This window comes from Notamacropus eugenii, chromosome 3, assembly GCF_028372415.1.
Source record: "Notamacropus eugenii isolate mMacEug1 chromosome 3, mMacEug1.pri_v2, whole genome shotgun sequence".
Classification (NCBI taxonomy): Eukaryota; Metazoa; Chordata; class Mammalia; order Diprotodontia; family Macropodidae; genus Notamacropus; species Notamacropus eugenii.
In genome coordinates, this window is record NC_092874.1 from 169782935 (window position 1) to 169801207 (window position 18273).

An 18273-nucleotide genomic window follows, 5' to 3' on the forward strand; every position below is an offset into this window, starting at 1 on the left:
GTTTATTTCTTCTTCTGCCATTTCATATCCAACCAGTTGACAGCCTATCAATTCTACCTCTACTTCTCCTCTTGTAGCCATCTCTTTTTCTGTACTTACATGGCCATCATCCTAGCTAAGACTTTCCTTGCTTCTTGCCTACTTTATTTTGTAAACAGTACCCTAGTCTTCCTGTTTATAATCACACCTCCCTACGGCCCCCCTCCAAATCAATCTATCCTCCATACAACTGCCAAAGTAATCTTAAAGCTCAGATCACAGGTCGTTTCCTACCCGAAAACTTTCAATGTTTCCCTTAAGCTTCTAGGGTAAAATATAAACTCCTCAGACTAGTACTTAGGTCCCTTCACAATTTGATTCTAATATTTATTTTCACATTTTTTTTCACATTTTCATACTCTATGTTCCAACCAACCTGGACTACACATGTCCCAAAAACCAACATTTCATGTCTGAACTCTAGAATGGGAGAGGATTATACATGAAACTCCATGTATTTGTGTAAAGTATCTCCATCCACATGCTAAAAATGTTCTTTCCTTCTAAATTCAGCCTCTGAAAATCCTTCAAGGCCCAGCCCTGATACCACCTCATTGTCAAGGCCATCCTGAACCAGCACTTAACTCCTGCCTTCCTTTGTCCATGAACATGACGCTTTTTATTTAAATACAAACTCTTGAGAGCAGGATAAAGTCTTGGTTTCTGCCTTTGAATTCCTAGTGCCTTGAGTATGACAGGCATGGAGGTTAAATTGAATTATGGGAACTAGGGTACAAAACTGGGATCTACAAGAGATGAGAAAAGGCAGAGAAACACAGGCTATACCTTAGATTTACCATTCAAGTCCATATTAATACCAAATAGTAATCTCCTTTGGTTATTTTATTGTGGACATATCATAGATATGGAAGTTTGAGCAAATCATACCTCCGTGAATATGTACACAAGCCTGGAGTTTGTATTCTGATAATCATTTCATAATCTGAAGCAGTCATGTAATATGGGTCTAATCAGAGCATATGCAAAAAGCAAACCCTATACATTTCTTGGTTTACAGCTACATTATAGCTTTGATCAAACTGACTTAGAATGATTAGGTTACTCAGTCTTTGAGGCATAAAAAAAAATTAACATTTGCCTAGCTAATTATTTCCAAATATCACTGGACTCCTAGAGCAAAGATTTCTCTTATTACCTGTCAATCACACCAGAGAAACACATTTTCTAAGAGACAAAGAATTATATTCATCTTGCCCCTACTAGTTGAAGAAATTGTTTGCAAAAGAGATAAGAAATATCACTGGGTTTTCATAACTTCATTAGAGGTAGATTGCTCATTACTGGAAAAAAATTATGGGATGACAGAGATGTAGTACAGAAGCAACATCTACTTTTTAAGATACTACGATGAAGCTAACAGGCAGTGTTGTAGGGGATAGCCTCAGTCAGGAAGACCTGTGTTTAACATTGATACTGGCTGTGTGATCCTAGGCAAATTACTTAACCTGTCAGTACCCCCAGGAAACTAAGTCTACAAGCTGCAAAGCTGTTTGCTGTTCTGTGATGGTAGAGGGAGTTTCCTCATTGGTGTTCCCTCTACACCAATAAAATCAAAGGTCCAGCGGTCAACTCAGGAGTTTGTTTTGTGTAATTATATATGTTTGTAATGGATTTTTCCTTTCTCACTGGGGGTGGGAGAATGAAAATTTTCATTGTAAAAAAAGCAATATGATTTAAAAAAACAGGTCCAGTTTTTATTCTGATTTTGTAAAAAAAATTAACGTGATGGGCCAAGTGCTTATTACTTACAAGGAGAACTGCCATCCTGTCCGTGGAGGGCTGGGGAAACACAATCTGCCTTAAGAAATAGATACACATACATTCAAGGACAAAAACATGACCTCTTCTCCTGTTTCAACTGTCTCAACTCTTCTTCCTTATGTTAACAGAATGAAAAATATGCACAATTTACAAAGTATGCAGTAGTTCTGTAGAACTGTTCTGAAGAGGGTTGGCAGAAGTAACTGGTTAGGTGGGATGTAGCCATGGCTTTTGAGCTGCTGAGTTTTCAATCAAGGAAACAATAGAATGAAGCATACACTGGAAATTCACCAATTGCTCTTTAACAAAAGCAGCTTAAGGTAATGGTTATACACAGTTAAAAGATATGTGATATAAAGGAATGAAACATTTTAAAAATATTTACGTGAACTGTTTCTAAAGGTCTGGAATTCAATATTAATCGAGAATCCATGCACAATGACACTAAAAGTCATTCAACAATGAAAAAGTGGATGGCGTATAGGGAATAGTTCTCAAAAAAAATTGGAAACTATTAAATTAACAAACACGGGAACTACTGTTTCAAATCACTTAGAAAAATGAAAATCAAAACAACTCTTGAGTTTTCACCTCACACAGAAAATTGGCAAAGATGATAAAGTCAGTCAGTGTTGGAGAGGATGTAGCAAAACAGGTATACTAATACACTGTAGATGAAAGCCCAAGCCCTCTGGGCCAAAATAATACTGTGAGGCATGTACCCAAAAGAGATCAGACTGAAGGGGGGGGGGGGAGGGAAAGGCCTTTTATATAACAAAATATTCATAGCAGCATTTTGTGGTAATAGAAACTGGAAACAAAGCAAGTGTTCATGGAAAACCTCAATAAATCATGGTACATGGATATAATGGAAGGTACTATGCCAAAGGAAATAGTAACTATGAAAATTTTAGATAAGCATGGGAAGACATAGGGATGAATTCAGGATAAAGTTAAGTAGAACCAGGAGATTAATATATAGAACTATAGCAACGGAAACGGAAAGAAAATGAAATCAAATACTATATAGTTATCAGAGAAGTATGGGACTATGGATATAGAGTATCTGTAGCTGGCTTTGCTTTTTAATCTTTCTTATACGGAAAGACATCTGAGTTTTTTTTAAGGATGATGTAGTAGATCATTTTTTTTTTAATTGCAAGTTCTGGCTGAGTTTTAAAAGTGTTGGGGGTTTTTTTCCAGTAACATCATCATAGAATACATTATACCTTCTGAGGGTGACTTCTTCAAAGTCACTCATCTGGACAAATTCTAGAATATTTGCGGGAATACTTTGAAATGCATTATTTTATCTAGTTCATTAATGTAGAGCACACACAAAATACAGCCTTAAATGGTATAATTAGGAGTAAGGAGATCAGTTAGGAAAATTCCTGTACCAGTGCAAATAGACAACTGTTCTGTAATTCACAATCCTAAAGAATTGCCTAGGATGCTGGTGACTTCCTGGCAGTTAAGTGACTTGCCTAGGATCACATACCCTGTATGTGTCAGGGGACACTCAAACCCCTCATCTTGACTCTGAAGCACATGGCAGGCCCTTTATTCACCATAGCCGGCTACCTCTCTGGATGATTCTATATAAGAGCTTCTGAAACAAGCTGATAATCTGACCCTTCTTGCACATATGAGGTATTAAATGAACATTACTGTTATAAATTATACCCCCATGAGAGGTATATTTATCAGATCCATCTAACTTCCTAGTCATACGTCTACTAATTAAGAGGGGGGATGAACATACTAGGTATTTCACAGACTGTTTAAAACAAATAGATGCAATCATAGTTTTTATTCGCAGTATTTTGTGGACCATCTGCTATCTATCGCACTTATTTGCATCATGTACTGACATAAGACACATTTATAACTAGTTACTATGTGAAAGCAAACAGGCATAATGGTGTGGACAGAGTGCTGGCCTCAAAGCCAAGACCACCTGAGTTAAGTTGCACCTTTGATACAAGCTGGCTGTGGAACTCTGGTCAAGTCACTTAATGTCTTGGTGTGCTCTAAGCAATTCTCTTGACTCTTAAGTTGCACAAGTGTCAAACTGCCCTGGCAAAGAGAGTTCCTTCAACTGAAAGTGGACTATACCAGTAAAATCACAGATCCAGTCCTTATCCCCACCCCTGATAAGCGAAACACTAAGTATGAAAGGTATCTGAACAAATGCCTAATTGGTATTTCTTGACTATGCAACTACACAGTAACTAGGTAATAGTCCTAAACAAGAGGGATAGCAAAGAGAGGGGGAATGAATAAAGTGAGTACTAGCTCCAAAAGTTGCACATTAGCAGCTAAAACAATTGCTGTTTTGCCTAATATAACAAGTTTTATCAGTGAGATCAAAGAGTAAGCTAAGCTCATCTTTGCCCAGGGTAATTTGACTAATTATTTTAGTACCATTCTAAGGAATGAGACTTTCTCAGCCTTAATTGTCTATCTAGATTTATTATATCCCAAAACACTCAAGAGGGAGAAAAAGAATAAATGCAAACCACAGGAAAGGAGATCCATAAGAAGTCCCAAACACCTAATGAGAATAACTGTACTAGAAAATTTCACTTCTGCTTCTAGAGTTTGCAAGCATTAACATCCTCTACTCTGTATAAGCAGAATAATGGTAAATAAAAAGAAATACAGGAAGTTCTTCCTCATGCTCACGATCTTCCTCTTAAGGTCTTTGGAGATTTTACTCAATTTAAGGCCCATCTGGGACTATATCCTGTCCTGCATGAAGAGCAGATGATATACCTGTTTTGATATTTCAGTACTTTTGTGAGAAAAAATTTTCATGTAATCTCATTGTACTGCATTATCTAGTTACACTGATTTAAACTACATGACCTCTCAAGTTTCTTCCAACTCTGAGATTCCAATGTTAATAGTTTAATAGAAAACAGCCTAATTCAATTATTACAAGCTTAAAGCTCCGCCTTTAACATGCTTGTTAGAAACTGCTGCCACTACTCTTTTAGCTATTTCTCTTTAGTTATTATTTCTGCTGATTCTATTTGAATATATAATGAATAACCATGTACTCTGTGACTGGTAGGGTTACCTAGTTCAAATTAAAAATCTATATACCTTTAAGCTGAGATCCACCTATAAATGAAGTGACTATGGGCAATTATTTAGAAAATCTTGCCTCTGCAATGCTTCAGAGGTACAAGTCCTTTATAAAAATGTGAAATCAATAATCATATTTCTTAAAATGTAAACTATTAGTTCCACTTTTAAATTAAACTACGTTCAAGAACAACTCAAAGGCCAAAAGTTAAATATTTGTTTAGAATATGTGCCCGTCTGACTAAAAGTTGCAGCTAAATTTCATAATCTAGGATTTAGAGCCAGAAGTGGTCTTAAATATCATCTGGTCCAGCCCTCAGTCATTTTACAGATGAAGAAACTGAGACCTCAAGAGGCTTAATGACTTGTTCAAGGCCCCACAAAGAGTCAGTAGCAGGACTAGGAATTGATCCCAAATCTCCAGTTCATAACACAGTCTTCTTTACACTACACCATGCTGCCTCTAGGTGTCAAAAATAGATAAAGTGAATGTGTCCCTTTAAAACATTTTTAAACGCACATATTTATTAATAATAAATTTAGATGCTATTTGAAACATGTATACAAATAATATTTGTTCTTTTCTAAAGGCACACTATAAGGTCTTATAATTAAAAAAAAAAAAAACTTTACCAGACTCACATGAGGTTTTACATTAGGTAAACAAACCGCCAAGTACGAAGTTAGCCCAGAAATATGTCTCCAGTAAGAACTGATGTTTTTACCAAAAACAAAATCAAAACAGAAGCCCATCTTGCATACTATCCCCTGCATGGATAACATTCCAATAAGGTCACAGCTGTAGTCGCATCTCCTCAGATTTATAAGATTATGAGGGCAGAAAGAGGTATTGAATCATAAACATAATTTATGCACAATCCCAGAGAATCTCAAAGAAATAAGAGATGATGCTACTTAAATGATGAAAAATATAATCTAAAATTCTATGCAACCTACAGTTTTGGCTGCTCAAACTCATAGATTATGGTCAGAAGAGATTAAAGGTCACCTAGAATAATTTTACAGATGAAGAAACTGAGACCCAAAAAGGTTAAATGACTTGGCCAAAGTGACTCATTACGTGTTTCAAAGCCAGGATTCATACTCAAGTCCCCTGACTCCAAGTCCAGCATTCTTCCTACTGTGGAGTTGCATAGCCAAGGGCTGTCATTCCCAATTTATAATTGAAAATGCAGAAGTAAGAGAGGTAAAGCAATTAGTCAATCATTCAAAGCAAGGAAGGACTAGGAGTCAGCATTTTTAATTTCCTTTTGAGCTATGAGATCTGTAGAGAGTTTCTTCCCAAGGGGCAAAGTTCTTCTCCTTGACATCTCCCTACCTTAGGACCACAGTAGGTTTAGCAGTCTTCCCATTAGGATCTGTTTTGTTAGGCATAAGTACTTACTCCATCTGGGCTGTGGACTGCTGTCATTTGTTCATCCTGGGAACAACCTTGTCCTGGGCATCTTGGTAATTAATGTCATAGTCCTGGAGGAACCAACACAATCCTGAGGGGAAGGGGAGGATTGGGAGGCCAGTGGTATCCACAGAGCCCTTGCTGGAGACCCTGATGTTGTCCCTATCTGCAGATCAGAAACCTCTACCCATACCACTGAGGGCAAAAGAAGATGGGTCCCCTCCAATCAGGTGCTACAAAAAAATCATAGACTGATATGTATATGATGTATATATGGGTATATGTTTGTATCTATATCCACCATCAGGGCCAGGAGATGGCTGTAGGTCAGTCAGTCCCTAGAGGCTGTACAGGGCTGAGTCAAATTACATTGTTTTCCATATATTTATCCTGGCGAAATATGGTTCAAATGGATACCACAGGTGACTCTGAATAGGAACCAATGTCACACAAAGGCAACTTTGGGTGGGGGGGAGGTCAATCTGAAAGGAGTTGGAGGGAAAGGAGAAAAGAAGGGAGGGAGGGAGAGAAAGTGAGAGCAGTTTCCCTTTCCTGACAAAAATTCATCTCAAGTTGCCATTGTGAGAATTCTTTTCCTCCTCAGGGTCAACTAGAGTGTCTGTTTGAGCCAATTTTGACCTGAATAAATGCATGGGACATAATATGATTTGCCCCCGCTCTAAAACCTCTGAGGACAGACTTATCCTAGAGTTGTCCCCAAATGCCTAACTGTGGACTCAGGCTCTTGCTATTTTCTTTTTTCCTCAGGAAAAACCAGATACCCACAGAGAGTACATGCCTGTAATAATAACCTCTTGCCCTCTGGGTGGTTCCCAGTGATAAAGCCAACCATAGGATGTTCAAGGGGCACTAGAGGAACTGATTTTGCTGCAGTGTCTATTCTAAGAAGATTGGCCGTTCAGCAATGACTTTTACAATTTACTCTTACTATGACTGTAGAGGCTCCTCATTGTGGGAGCCTGCTGGAGTTGTTGTATCAAAGGACAAAATATTTTATGGTCAGGTCAATTTTCCCTAAACTGCAGCCTATTAGTGAAAAGAGTCCTTCAGTTAGAGATCCCAGACTCTAGTCTAAGCTCTGCTTCCATCTAACTTTGTGACCTTGGACAAGTCAAGCCCCTGCCCACTCTGGTTCTCAGCTGTTCTCTCTGTAAAATTAGGGGACCAAAGAGATTGGCTGTTAAGGTGCCTTCCAGCATTAATATTCAATAAATCTACAAGACTATGTTGTGTTTGAAAATTACATTGGGAGAGCTGTTTGAAATTATGTTAAATATAATGAAATGCTAGGTGTAATAGCTCAGGCGGTTTGTTCAGATTGTCTGCTTCTTTCCTTTATGGTCTTCCTTTGCTGCTTCCTCCAGGGGGCAGATGACCCTAGGTTTTTGAAACTGCATCAGCAATAGAAGCTCTGGCAGACCCTCCCCTGGGGCTCAAGGACAGGCCCTGCCATGGATTCTGGGTCAGCTATCCAAGGAGCAGCTCAGCCTAGCAGAGAAAAGGTCATCTCTGGAAAACTGGAAAGCAAGGTTTTTGGTTACAACAACTCCTAAAATTTGAAGGGGCTTCTATCTGTATCACTGAAATAAGTACCCACATGATGGGGCTTTCAGACTACTATGGGACGACTCCAACACTGAGGATCAGGGATTATACAACCATCTGTCTGGTCTTACCAGGATCTTTTGACCCTTTTAACCCAACTTAATAGTAAGAGACTGCCAACATTTTGCCAAAAAAACAAAATCTTCTTTACTTACTTGTAAAAGGAATAAAAACAGTACAAATTTTCCAGAGGAACAAGAATTCAGCACTAACCCTCATTCATGAGGCAGTCTGGTCTTGTGCACATCAAACTTCTCATTCTTTGAGTTAATGTAGCCTTGTGGGCAAGTTAAACAAACAACGGAGAACACCTGATATGTCCTTTCACTTACCAATCAACATCTACTGGTTACTAAGGACTAGCAGAGGCCACAAATTGAGAGTGATAATGGCTCACAAGGTAAAACCAAAACAGAGGGCAAACTGATTTGGCATGAGCAAATAGGAATGATGCCTTCAACCACACGGTCTTCATTTGCCAGGAATGAGGATGTGCACTGTTCTCTTATAGCAGTGTAGTACACAATGAGGAGACAGAGGAGTCTGGAATTTCACTGATTAAATCCCAGATATGGCAACTCCCTCTACCAATGTGGGTCAGTTACTTCAATGAACCTAATAGTCCTAGACAGTGGTCTAGAGCACTAAGGGTGAGGCTCTTTGCCAAGGGTCAGTCAGTCACTATGTGCGTATGTTGAGGTCGAAGGGGGTAAATGTAAGTCGACGTTTTTTCTCTCTCCAACTCTCTCTAGTCTCTTCACCTCCATTACTTGTGTTTTTCACAAGTTAAACACAAGATGTGCTCTGGGAACACATGCAGCCCTCACTGTGATGGGCTTCCACTGTAATATTCAGGATAATGGAGCACTAAAATAATAAACCTCAGTTCCCAAAGTACCAAAGATACTTTCAAACAAGGGTTTATCCACTAGGAGATAATCACATAATTCTTACAACAAAATAAGGAGCTATCTTCCCCAAATTATAATTAACTTTACATTATAATTTGACTGTACTATATTAATATGAAGACAAAACACTCAGAGAATCTAATAAAACTGCAAACTTTCTGTTAGAGCCAAAAAACTGAAGATCAAGTTAATACAAAGATTATAAGAAATTCTTTAAAGCTTTAAAAAAGAAAGAAAGCCCATAGCAACCTGGGGTTATTTCTAAAAGGAAAGGTTAATTAGTCTAAATTCAATATTGCATAACAACAACACAAGTTTATCCACCTACCTACTGGGCACAGAATTACTGCAGCAAGAAGCTTCACTTAATTTGGCTTGACAGGCTAGGTCAAAAGACCAATTAGACCATACAAAATGTTTCATATCACTAGAACAAAATGATTCCCTATGTTGAAGTTCTCTTTTTATTATGCTATTTTTACATGGTAACAAAGTCTCTCCATTTTTTTCTAGCTGAATATACATGAATACAAAAAGGCAATTTGTTTTCTTTAGGTTGGTAGGAAGTTATGGCCTATAAACAGCCTTGGGAAGTGGTCTCCATGCCTTCCTCTTTACTTAAGCCTTCAACTCTATGGCTCTTCTCGGTCGTCTTCTTGTTGATTTCTTTTCTGTCAAAGGAAACAAATAATACATTAAAAAACACACTTTAATAGGGATATTTGTGACATTCAATTAACTCTTTCTTACAAAATGAACACACTCTTCCAGAGGCTTTGGCTTTACATGTAGTTAAAAATTATCATGGAAAAGATGGTGCTATCTTCTTGCTTTGGTTCCTAAACAAATCAAACTTGACTCTTTCCATGCTTTATTTCTCAGATATAAAAAATGTTCCTCAGTAACAATAGCAGGAATATAATTACTGACATCCTAACAGATTAGAATTTGCTTGTATATGCAGTACAAGAACTGTGAAAAATTAATTTGAGAGCAGCAAACATCTACAGAAGGATGGAATGAAAGAAACAATGAGCATCCATTAGTTAACTTCCCCCTTCAGCTGACTGGGAAAAGAAAGCTTGTTTCTATTTGTTCAGCATTAAAATATGAATCATAAAATTTATTAAATCTATGGCACTAGATACTTAATGACAATCTGAAAAGCTAAGCATCATAGGATCATTTTCTCAAGCTGACTTGAAAACAAAAGTTATTTGCTAAAAATGTGTTTACCAGTTTTAGAAAGTCTATTAGTTTATGAGCATCTTCACCAGTGGAGAGGTCTACAAAATCTTTCGGTAGCCGGTAACTCAGGTAGGGACTTGGCTGTACTGTAACTTCACTGTTTGTGCAACGAAAGGCTGGAGAATCCTTTAAAAAGAAAAGATTATACAAACATTGCAAATCCAATGCCAAGATTGCGACTCTATCTGTATGGTTCAGAGCTCATTCATTTTATCAAAATGCAGTCCAAAACAACAACAAAAAAAAATCAACCTTTCCACCCCTGTTTCTTTCAGTGGTACCACCTTTATTTCACTCTCCTAGGCTAGTTATCTTGTAATCATCTTATGTTTAGCCTTCTCATTTGTCCCCTATCTTTAGTATGTCATATTAAAAGAAAGGGGAAATCAGATTCTGAAATGAAAAGGATTCCAAGGTGTACATTCTCTGCTGAAAAGTAGCATCAGCAATTACTTAGCATAATCCCCTTATTTGATAAACAATAATAACATTTATAGAGCATTGTGAGTTTTACAAATTACTTTACATGTATTATCTCATTTGATCCCTTGCAACAACCCTGTGAGGCAAGCACAATTATTACCCCCATTTTACAGTTGAATAAAGTGAACCTGAGAAAAGCATATGATTTATCCAAGGTCACAGATATTAAGTATCTGAGTCAGGATTTGAATTCAGGTCTTCTAGACTCTAAGTCCACCATTCTATCTACTATGTTACCTCTCTGCCTGGGATGAGAAAACTGCGACCTAGAAAGTAGGAATAACTTGCCTAGGATCACATGGCAAGTATATGGCAAAACCAGAACAGAATCTAAGTCTCATCACTCCCAGTCAAGGGTTTTTACACTGTACCATGCTGCCTTCTTATATATCATATATCTATATACTTGAACACACTATAGATATTATATGTGTGTGTGTACACACACACACACACAGCTAAATGATCAATATGTGCTACGTATACACACACACAAAAACACAAACACACCACATATACCAGTATCCTCTGACAGAACAGGGAATATGATGAGGTTAAGGGAGTTAACAATATGGACAAGTAAGTGATGCATTAAGAGCAAATGTGCAATGTAAGCTGTATTGCTATTCACTCAGTACTACCCTTGAAATGTGAAAATTAGATCATTATTTTTCCAGAAGTTATTAGGCTAATCCAAATATCTCTTAGACATCCAACTGTGATATGCTCTCAAGGGACAGAAGTTAAAAAAGGAGAGTGAAGCAGAATGGTCCATATGGGGAATGTCCTATCAATGTAACCAAACACATCAAATCAACTCTATATTCTATTAGCAAAAATATGTCAGCTTAAATTCATCTGCCCTAAAAATATGAGAGAAATTATACCTCCAAAAAAGTAAGAAAAGCTGATAAATAGCACATATACAATTTTTGGGGGAAAGCATATTTGTATATTTGTAATGGATTTTGTATTTCTTGCCTTCTCAATGGGTGGGACTTTAAAGGAGGTGAGGGATAGAGAGAATTTAGAACTGAAAATAAAATTGAATAATAAAAATAGAGCTTTTGTAAATATAAGTACAGGACATAAGTAGTGGAGATAACAGCTGCTTTTCAAAGTTCAAAACTACAAAGAAGTTGCCATATTTTCTATTTGTTATATTTATTTTTACAAAAGAAATATGTTTCATAATTCTACTAATAAAGTTGTATCACTTGATGCTAAGTATAATTTACATAAGGTCTACATTTCTTTCCTAAACTCAAATCTTCTGTAAAATTACTTTGATAACAGAACAAGTGTTGAAAGAACTTCCAGCCGTTTTACTGACCTTCGGATAAAGCTTTTGGCCTTGAGCTATGAAGTTTATCTGAACTTGTGGATAAGATGGAAAATACATATAAAATATACATTTATCTTGCTAAAAACATTAGTGAGAACTTCTTAATTAACTCAAAATCCACCTGTGATTCTCTATCAAAGGGAAGGCCAAGTCTTACTATGAAAACATTTTACCGAAACCAAGGTATTCTTGATTCTTCTGTTGCTTGTTTTAAGAATCTCCAGATTCCAAATGAGTCATATTAAAAACAGGAACTGAAATTTTAAAATTAAATTTAGAAGTATACTGATACAGAAGAGGCAATGCATTCTAGATATGAGGGAGAGTTCATGCAAAGACATGGAGATGCCAGAAGGGGCCATTCTAACTAGACTGTGTAGAAATGCTGGAAAGGTAGGATAGGGCTAGGTTGGGAAGGCTTTAAATGCTAAAAAGAAGAGATATTAGGAAGGTAAAAATGACAATATTTGGTAAGTGACTGGATATGTAGAGTGAGGGAGAGTGAGGAACGAGGATGATACTGAGTTTGAGAACCTGGGTTCCAGTTCTGTTTTGGACAGATCAGTTGTATAACCATGGGCAAGCACCTCTCCAAGACTCTAAGTCACAATCAAGTAGGCCACTGAGCTAAAAGGAATTTCCAGATCAGAAATTCTCTATACTGAACACATTCAGGTCTGGACCTCAGTAGTCAAATGACTGAAGGATATGAATAAGCAGTTTTCAATATAAACTTATCAGCATATGAAATATAAAAGAATGCTCAAAATTACTAATTATAAAAAAATTAAAATTAACACAACTCAAGGTTCTATCTCCCATATCAAACTGGTAGATGAAAATGGCAACTGTCAGACTGGTTATGAGAGGAAAGGCACACTAACGCACTGTTGGTCAAGCTGTGAATTAGTGTCGCCATTATGGAAAACAATCTGTAATTATATCCCCAAATCAGTAAACTGCACATTAGCCTTTGACCCCATGATACCACCAATGAGTACATTACTTCTAAAAGGTCAAAGACAAAACAAAGGATGTATATGTACAAAATATTTATAGTAACCTTTTTCGTTGGAACAAAATACTGGAAACAAAGTAGCTGCACATCAATTGGGGAAATGGCTAAACAAATTATGGATATGAATGCAACAGAAAATCACAGCACCTAAAAATTGCAAATAGTAAAGATTCAGAAAAATTGGGGAAGAGTTATATGAACTGCTGTATAGCGAAACTGGCAGGAGCTGAGTTGCCAAAATGACTATAATCATGTTGAAGAAAAGTAACTTCTACATTAGAAATGAGAGAACAAATACAACTAAAAGTGAGGATAGTCAGCTATCTTTTTGTTCCTTCTCATTCTCCTTACTGGACCATCATCCACAACATGGCTCCCATTCTGGATATAATCAAAGGCTCTGGCTTGGGCCCTCTTCTCTCTCTAGGGACTTTCCTTTGGTGACTTCATCAGTTTTCATTAAATCATCAACTCTCTGCAAATAATCCCGGCTCTCTATTTTTCAGTCCTAGTCTCTCACCTAACTTCCAGCCCCACATCATTAACTGGCTGATACACATACACACAAAATAACTGTAGTTGAATGGTTACTGTGTCAGCTCATCTCCAGAAGCTCACTGAAATATTCTCTGTACAACTCTAGCAGTGGTAGCAGACTGGGCAAGAGGAATGACATGCACTTCACTCTATCATCACATGATTCTGATCTCCTCTGCTAGGTCTTCAGATTTTGAAAGTCTTTTTGTTCCATGTAGCACTGAGATTATGAATATCCAATCTGTTACGAAAGCCTGTCGATTCCACCTTTGTAACATCTCCCCTTCTCTCCTCTGAGACTGCCGCCCCTCTAGTACAGGCCCTCATCACCTTGCACCTGCTGGGGGGAGGTCCACCTGGCCTGAGGGTCTCCCCACGCCAATCCATCTTCCACTCAGTCACCAAAGCAATTTCCCTAGAGCACAGGTCTGACCACTCCAGTGGCTCCCAATTACCTACAGGATCAAATACAAAACCCTCCTTGTGGATAACCTAGAGCCCTCACCCACCCACCTTCCCAGTTTCTTACATCTGACTCCTGACTTTGCGCTCCTCTATGCAGTGACACTGGCCTCCTCACTGCTCCACAAACAAGAAACTCTACCTCTCAGGTCCAGGCATTTTCTCTGGCTATCCCACTCACATACCTAAAATGTTCTCCTTCCTCATCTCTGCCTACTGGCTTCCCTGACTTCCTTCAAGTCCAGGCTTTTGAAGGACAGAGTCAGCCAGGAGGCACAGTGGATAGAGGGTCAGTCCTGGAGTCAGGAAAACCCAAGCCACATACAGCCTCTGACATCTATCAGATGTGTCATCCTAGGCAAATAACTTGACCTCTGTCTGCCTCAGTTTCCTCAACTGTACAACTAGGATCAAAATAGCACCTGCCTCACAGGGCTGTGGTGAAGATAAGATGAGATAATATTTTAAAGCACTTAACACAGGGCCTGGCACATAGTAGGTGCTCAATAAATACTTATTTCCTTCCTTCTTAGAGGCAGAGAACAAGGAAGCTATTGCCTTCCACGAGAAAGAGAATGGGCCTAAGCTACTGAGATAACTGCACAAATGGAGACAAGAGGACCCATGAGAAAGACTGATGAAAAACCAAACAAGGCAGCTGATGGGACAGGTAGGGTAAATGAGGAGCCAGGATGACTCAGAAGCTAGGAAGCTGGTATGGTGGTATCCTTGACAAAAAGATACAAAAAGGGTGGACTGAATGAATGAATCCAGTTTTGGGAACACAATTTGAGGTGCTTGTGGTACATCCAGCTGGTGAAGCAGATGTGGACTTCCTGAGAGACAAGAGCTGAAGATAAAGATGATGGAATACCACAATCTTACATATTAGGTCACAAGGGCCTACATTTGAGTATCTTAACTGAGTGTCTTCATGAGAGATCCTCTTATCATACTCTTCATGCAATTTATTCAAAGTGAAGGGAAAAACAAGAAAAAATGGAATACCCTTATATTCTGAACAACCATAAAAGAGAAAGTAAGTCATATATGCTTTCACTACTTTGAGCTCAGGTTTTAACATGTTTTATAAACAGCTAATAAGAAAAGATTAGAGGAAATGCATAAAGCTTGGCTAAGATAAAAGAAAATGTATGTACGGGAAGAAATCTACAAATACTGTAAGAACAAGGGAGAAACAGGAGACAGCTGTGATGTGAAATCATACATTTAAGGTAATTATTTTAGGAAAAATCCTCAAAAATAGAAAATTCATAAAAAACAATGACTTAAGTAAATAAATACAAGCATTCAAGTCAATAATCATTCCATATAAATGATGAAAGAAAAATTTCTTATTATTCACCAGGCAAGTATCCTTTCTTATTTGCATCTAGTGGATAAAGTATTCACTTCAGACCAAAGCTTTTCCAAAGTTATGGATAATTAAGTTCATTTGACTGCACAAGACCCTGAGGACATACCATAAAAATAACCAAGGACAATTTAGGCAAACATTTAGCTTAATCACTTAAAAGGGTATCTATCTCCTAGATTACTGTTTTTCTAAAATTTCTTACCTGTTCCAGAGCCTCTCCTTCATTCTGTTCACCTTTTAAGTTTTTTCCAAATATTAATTCCTCCCATGTGAACAGCAGTGAGTCTGTTACTTCACCAAATGGATTAAAATCAATTAGCCACACTTTCCCCTACATCAGAGAGAATATTGGGATACTAAAAGTTAATAAAGAACAAAGTTATATAGCACTTACTAAAGACTATAATTCACCTTAATTTGCAAAAGTCAAAGTAAATCACAATGTCCTATTTTCATATACTTTTCTTCCCAAAGAAAACTTACCAAACACTATATTAACAACTAAAATGAACTTAAAGCAAAAGAGGACTTTAAAATATGTTAATGTTTTCTATCCTTTGGCTAAAAAAAAGTTACATTTTGATGAAAGCCCATTTGACTAAATAAAAACGAATGAATGGTGTAATGGAAAGACTACTGACTCTAGAGTCAGAAGCCCTAGGTTCAAATCCTACATTTACTGATGAAGCTACAGTTTTAGGAAGTCACTTAACCTCCCTAGACTGTAGTTTTCTCATTTTTAAAATGAATAAATTAGGATTAGATAGTCCCTGAGCTGCCTTTGATCCTGTGACTATAGAAATCAAAGTCAAGTATCATTTCTGAAAGCAGAGTAAAAAACAAGGGACCTTGAAAAACCATCTACATTTTCTCTTCCTGACTCTTGCAACTAATTTTAAGTTTTAAGTCCAAACCCTAAAGGGAAAAAAGACCGTCTCATAAGGAGGCCCAACCAAAGCATCATGGTAAGAAGCAGCATCAATAATGTCTCAGAGAAATCTGGCAGAAAGGCAAACAACTGTTCAATGGAGGAAAGGGTTCTCCATTTGACCAGTCTGCATCAAGCAGTCCTCCCTCAGACCAAGAGTTCACTAAAAGTGGGGATATTCCTCATACAGGGAAGTGTGACAATTTTGTTTGTCAATGCATTTAGATAATATATTTTGCTAACATATTCACAATAAAGGAAAATGGCTTTCACTGTGGTCTACTGGTGGCCCTGCGTTTTAAGAATTAGGCCTGCCAGAACCTGCTAAGCTGGAAAGGACTCAAGAACAAGCCTAGCAATGGATTCTGTGTCTGTAACCCAAGGAGCAGAATTGATAAGTCTAGAGACACTCATTACCAAAAGGCTGACCTTCAGGGTGTTAGTGACATAAAATCATGAATATTAATATTTGAAGAACTGTGATGTGCGTGAGTAGAGGGGAAACCCATGGTCTTTAGATTGGTTGTGTGTAAGATTTGGTATAATCTAAAAGAGGGAAGTAAAATAAAAGGGAAATAAAACCCTTCAAACGGAAATAGCAGAATCCTCTGATTCTGAAAAAGACAGATTTTTGTCAGCAGACAAACAGCTGGACTCAGAAGCAATATCTCTAGAGTAAAGAGAAATTTAATTTGGGGTAAAAGATGTGTCAGTGAGGATAAGTATATAGAGAGCTAAATACATGCTCTGGGCACAGTCCTAATAGAACATAGCTGTATATACTTCAGACCTCTGAAGGATGTACACTCTGGTTGCTGTGCATATTCATTTTTTTTTTAAATCAAAATCTATCTATGTCTTCCATTCTAGGTGACTCTCTTTGGCCCACCAGAAATCCCCTAAGAGGTTCACCCAACATACTGACAACCTTGCTGTAGGTTTCTCACAATGTGTGATTACCAGGGCAGTATGTGGTCTATCCCTCTGCTCCTTGTTCTTGCCATGTGCTTAGCTCACCTCTTTTACTGGTCATATAGATCTTATACTCTGGGGTGCTTTCTAAGCTTAAGTCATTGTCATTAATATCTTGCAACCTATTTGTGGCTCCAAAGGCCTCTCCACTGTCCTTTGAATGACAGAGAACTGTGAATAAACCTGGGAAAGCCAACCAAGGAAGCAGAGATAACAGATTAGATTACATAAACAAATATGGCATTTAGTAAAAGTTTTTTTCTTTTGAAATATCTGTTTTATCCATGTTTTGGTTTCATTTATGTATTGTTATTATTATTTTATTTGCATCTCTCATTAATTTAGCTAATTTTTGTTCAACTGTTTACATATAAAATTTTATATTGTGTTTAACAATAAACATTGGCCAATCTTAATTATATTCTCCCCCTACCCAATCATCTTTGAAAGCTTTAAACAGTGGACTGCTGAATTAGTTACCATATGTGGCAGACACATGGTAAACTTCCGATGAAAGAATAAAACAGTTTCACCAGAACTCTCTTCCAACACCTCTTCGTGGGTGGCTGGATCAGGTTCTTATTACTGCACCACTCCATCCATAGAAAGCATCCTCTAGTAAACCTATGCCTTCAGTACACACTTTCTATATTCTCAGCTATGAAGACCAGATGTTTTAGTTATACAGAAAAATGTCAACTCTGGTTATCTGAGTCATCAGTGAAATGCCTACCTTACACTAAGAATCAAAGGTAAGAAAACAAGTAGCAATCCATGTGAAAAAGTAGAAAATGAATAGCCTGGGATATCTTCTAATCTTTATTCATTCTGTTCTATTAGTTTTTCAAACCATTAGATCATTTCATTACAATGAACCATCCCTGCCTGTGAACACAGGACTACTTAATTAGCTCAGTAACATTACTGAGATCTATAAACTGGAATATATCACATTGCAAGACAGAAAATAGAAGATAAGCCAGTCTAAACACCAAGGCTAGCACTGGTGACTGGCAGAGTTTGTTTGTTGGTCA

General features: G+C 37.5%; 1 protein-coding gene across 10 annotated transcripts in view; it reads right to left on the bottom strand.

Annotated features, from left to right (window-relative positions):
* Positions 1–9309: 9309 nt before the first annotated feature.
* CDC123 (cell division cycle 123) overlaps positions 9310–18273 on the bottom strand; it is a 117292-nt gene continuing 108328 nt past the window's right edge. For 8 of the 10 annotated variants that reach the window (XR_011976948.1, XM_072653317.1, XM_072653315.1 and 5 more), the window contains 3 exons: positions 15542–15670; positions 10105–10242; positions 9310–9539 (listed from right to left, as the gene is read on the bottom strand). Coding sequence is in view for 9 of the 10 variants with exons in the window: in XM_072653317.1 (XP_072509418.1) it covers positions 9501–9539; positions 10105–10242; positions 15542–15670 (306 nt within the window). In the remaining variant the exon portion in view is untranslated. The remainder of the gene's footprint in view (positions 9540–10104; positions 10243–15541; positions 15671–18273) is intronic. The other 2 variants (XM_072653318.1, XM_072653320.1) reach the window with 1 other exon arrangement.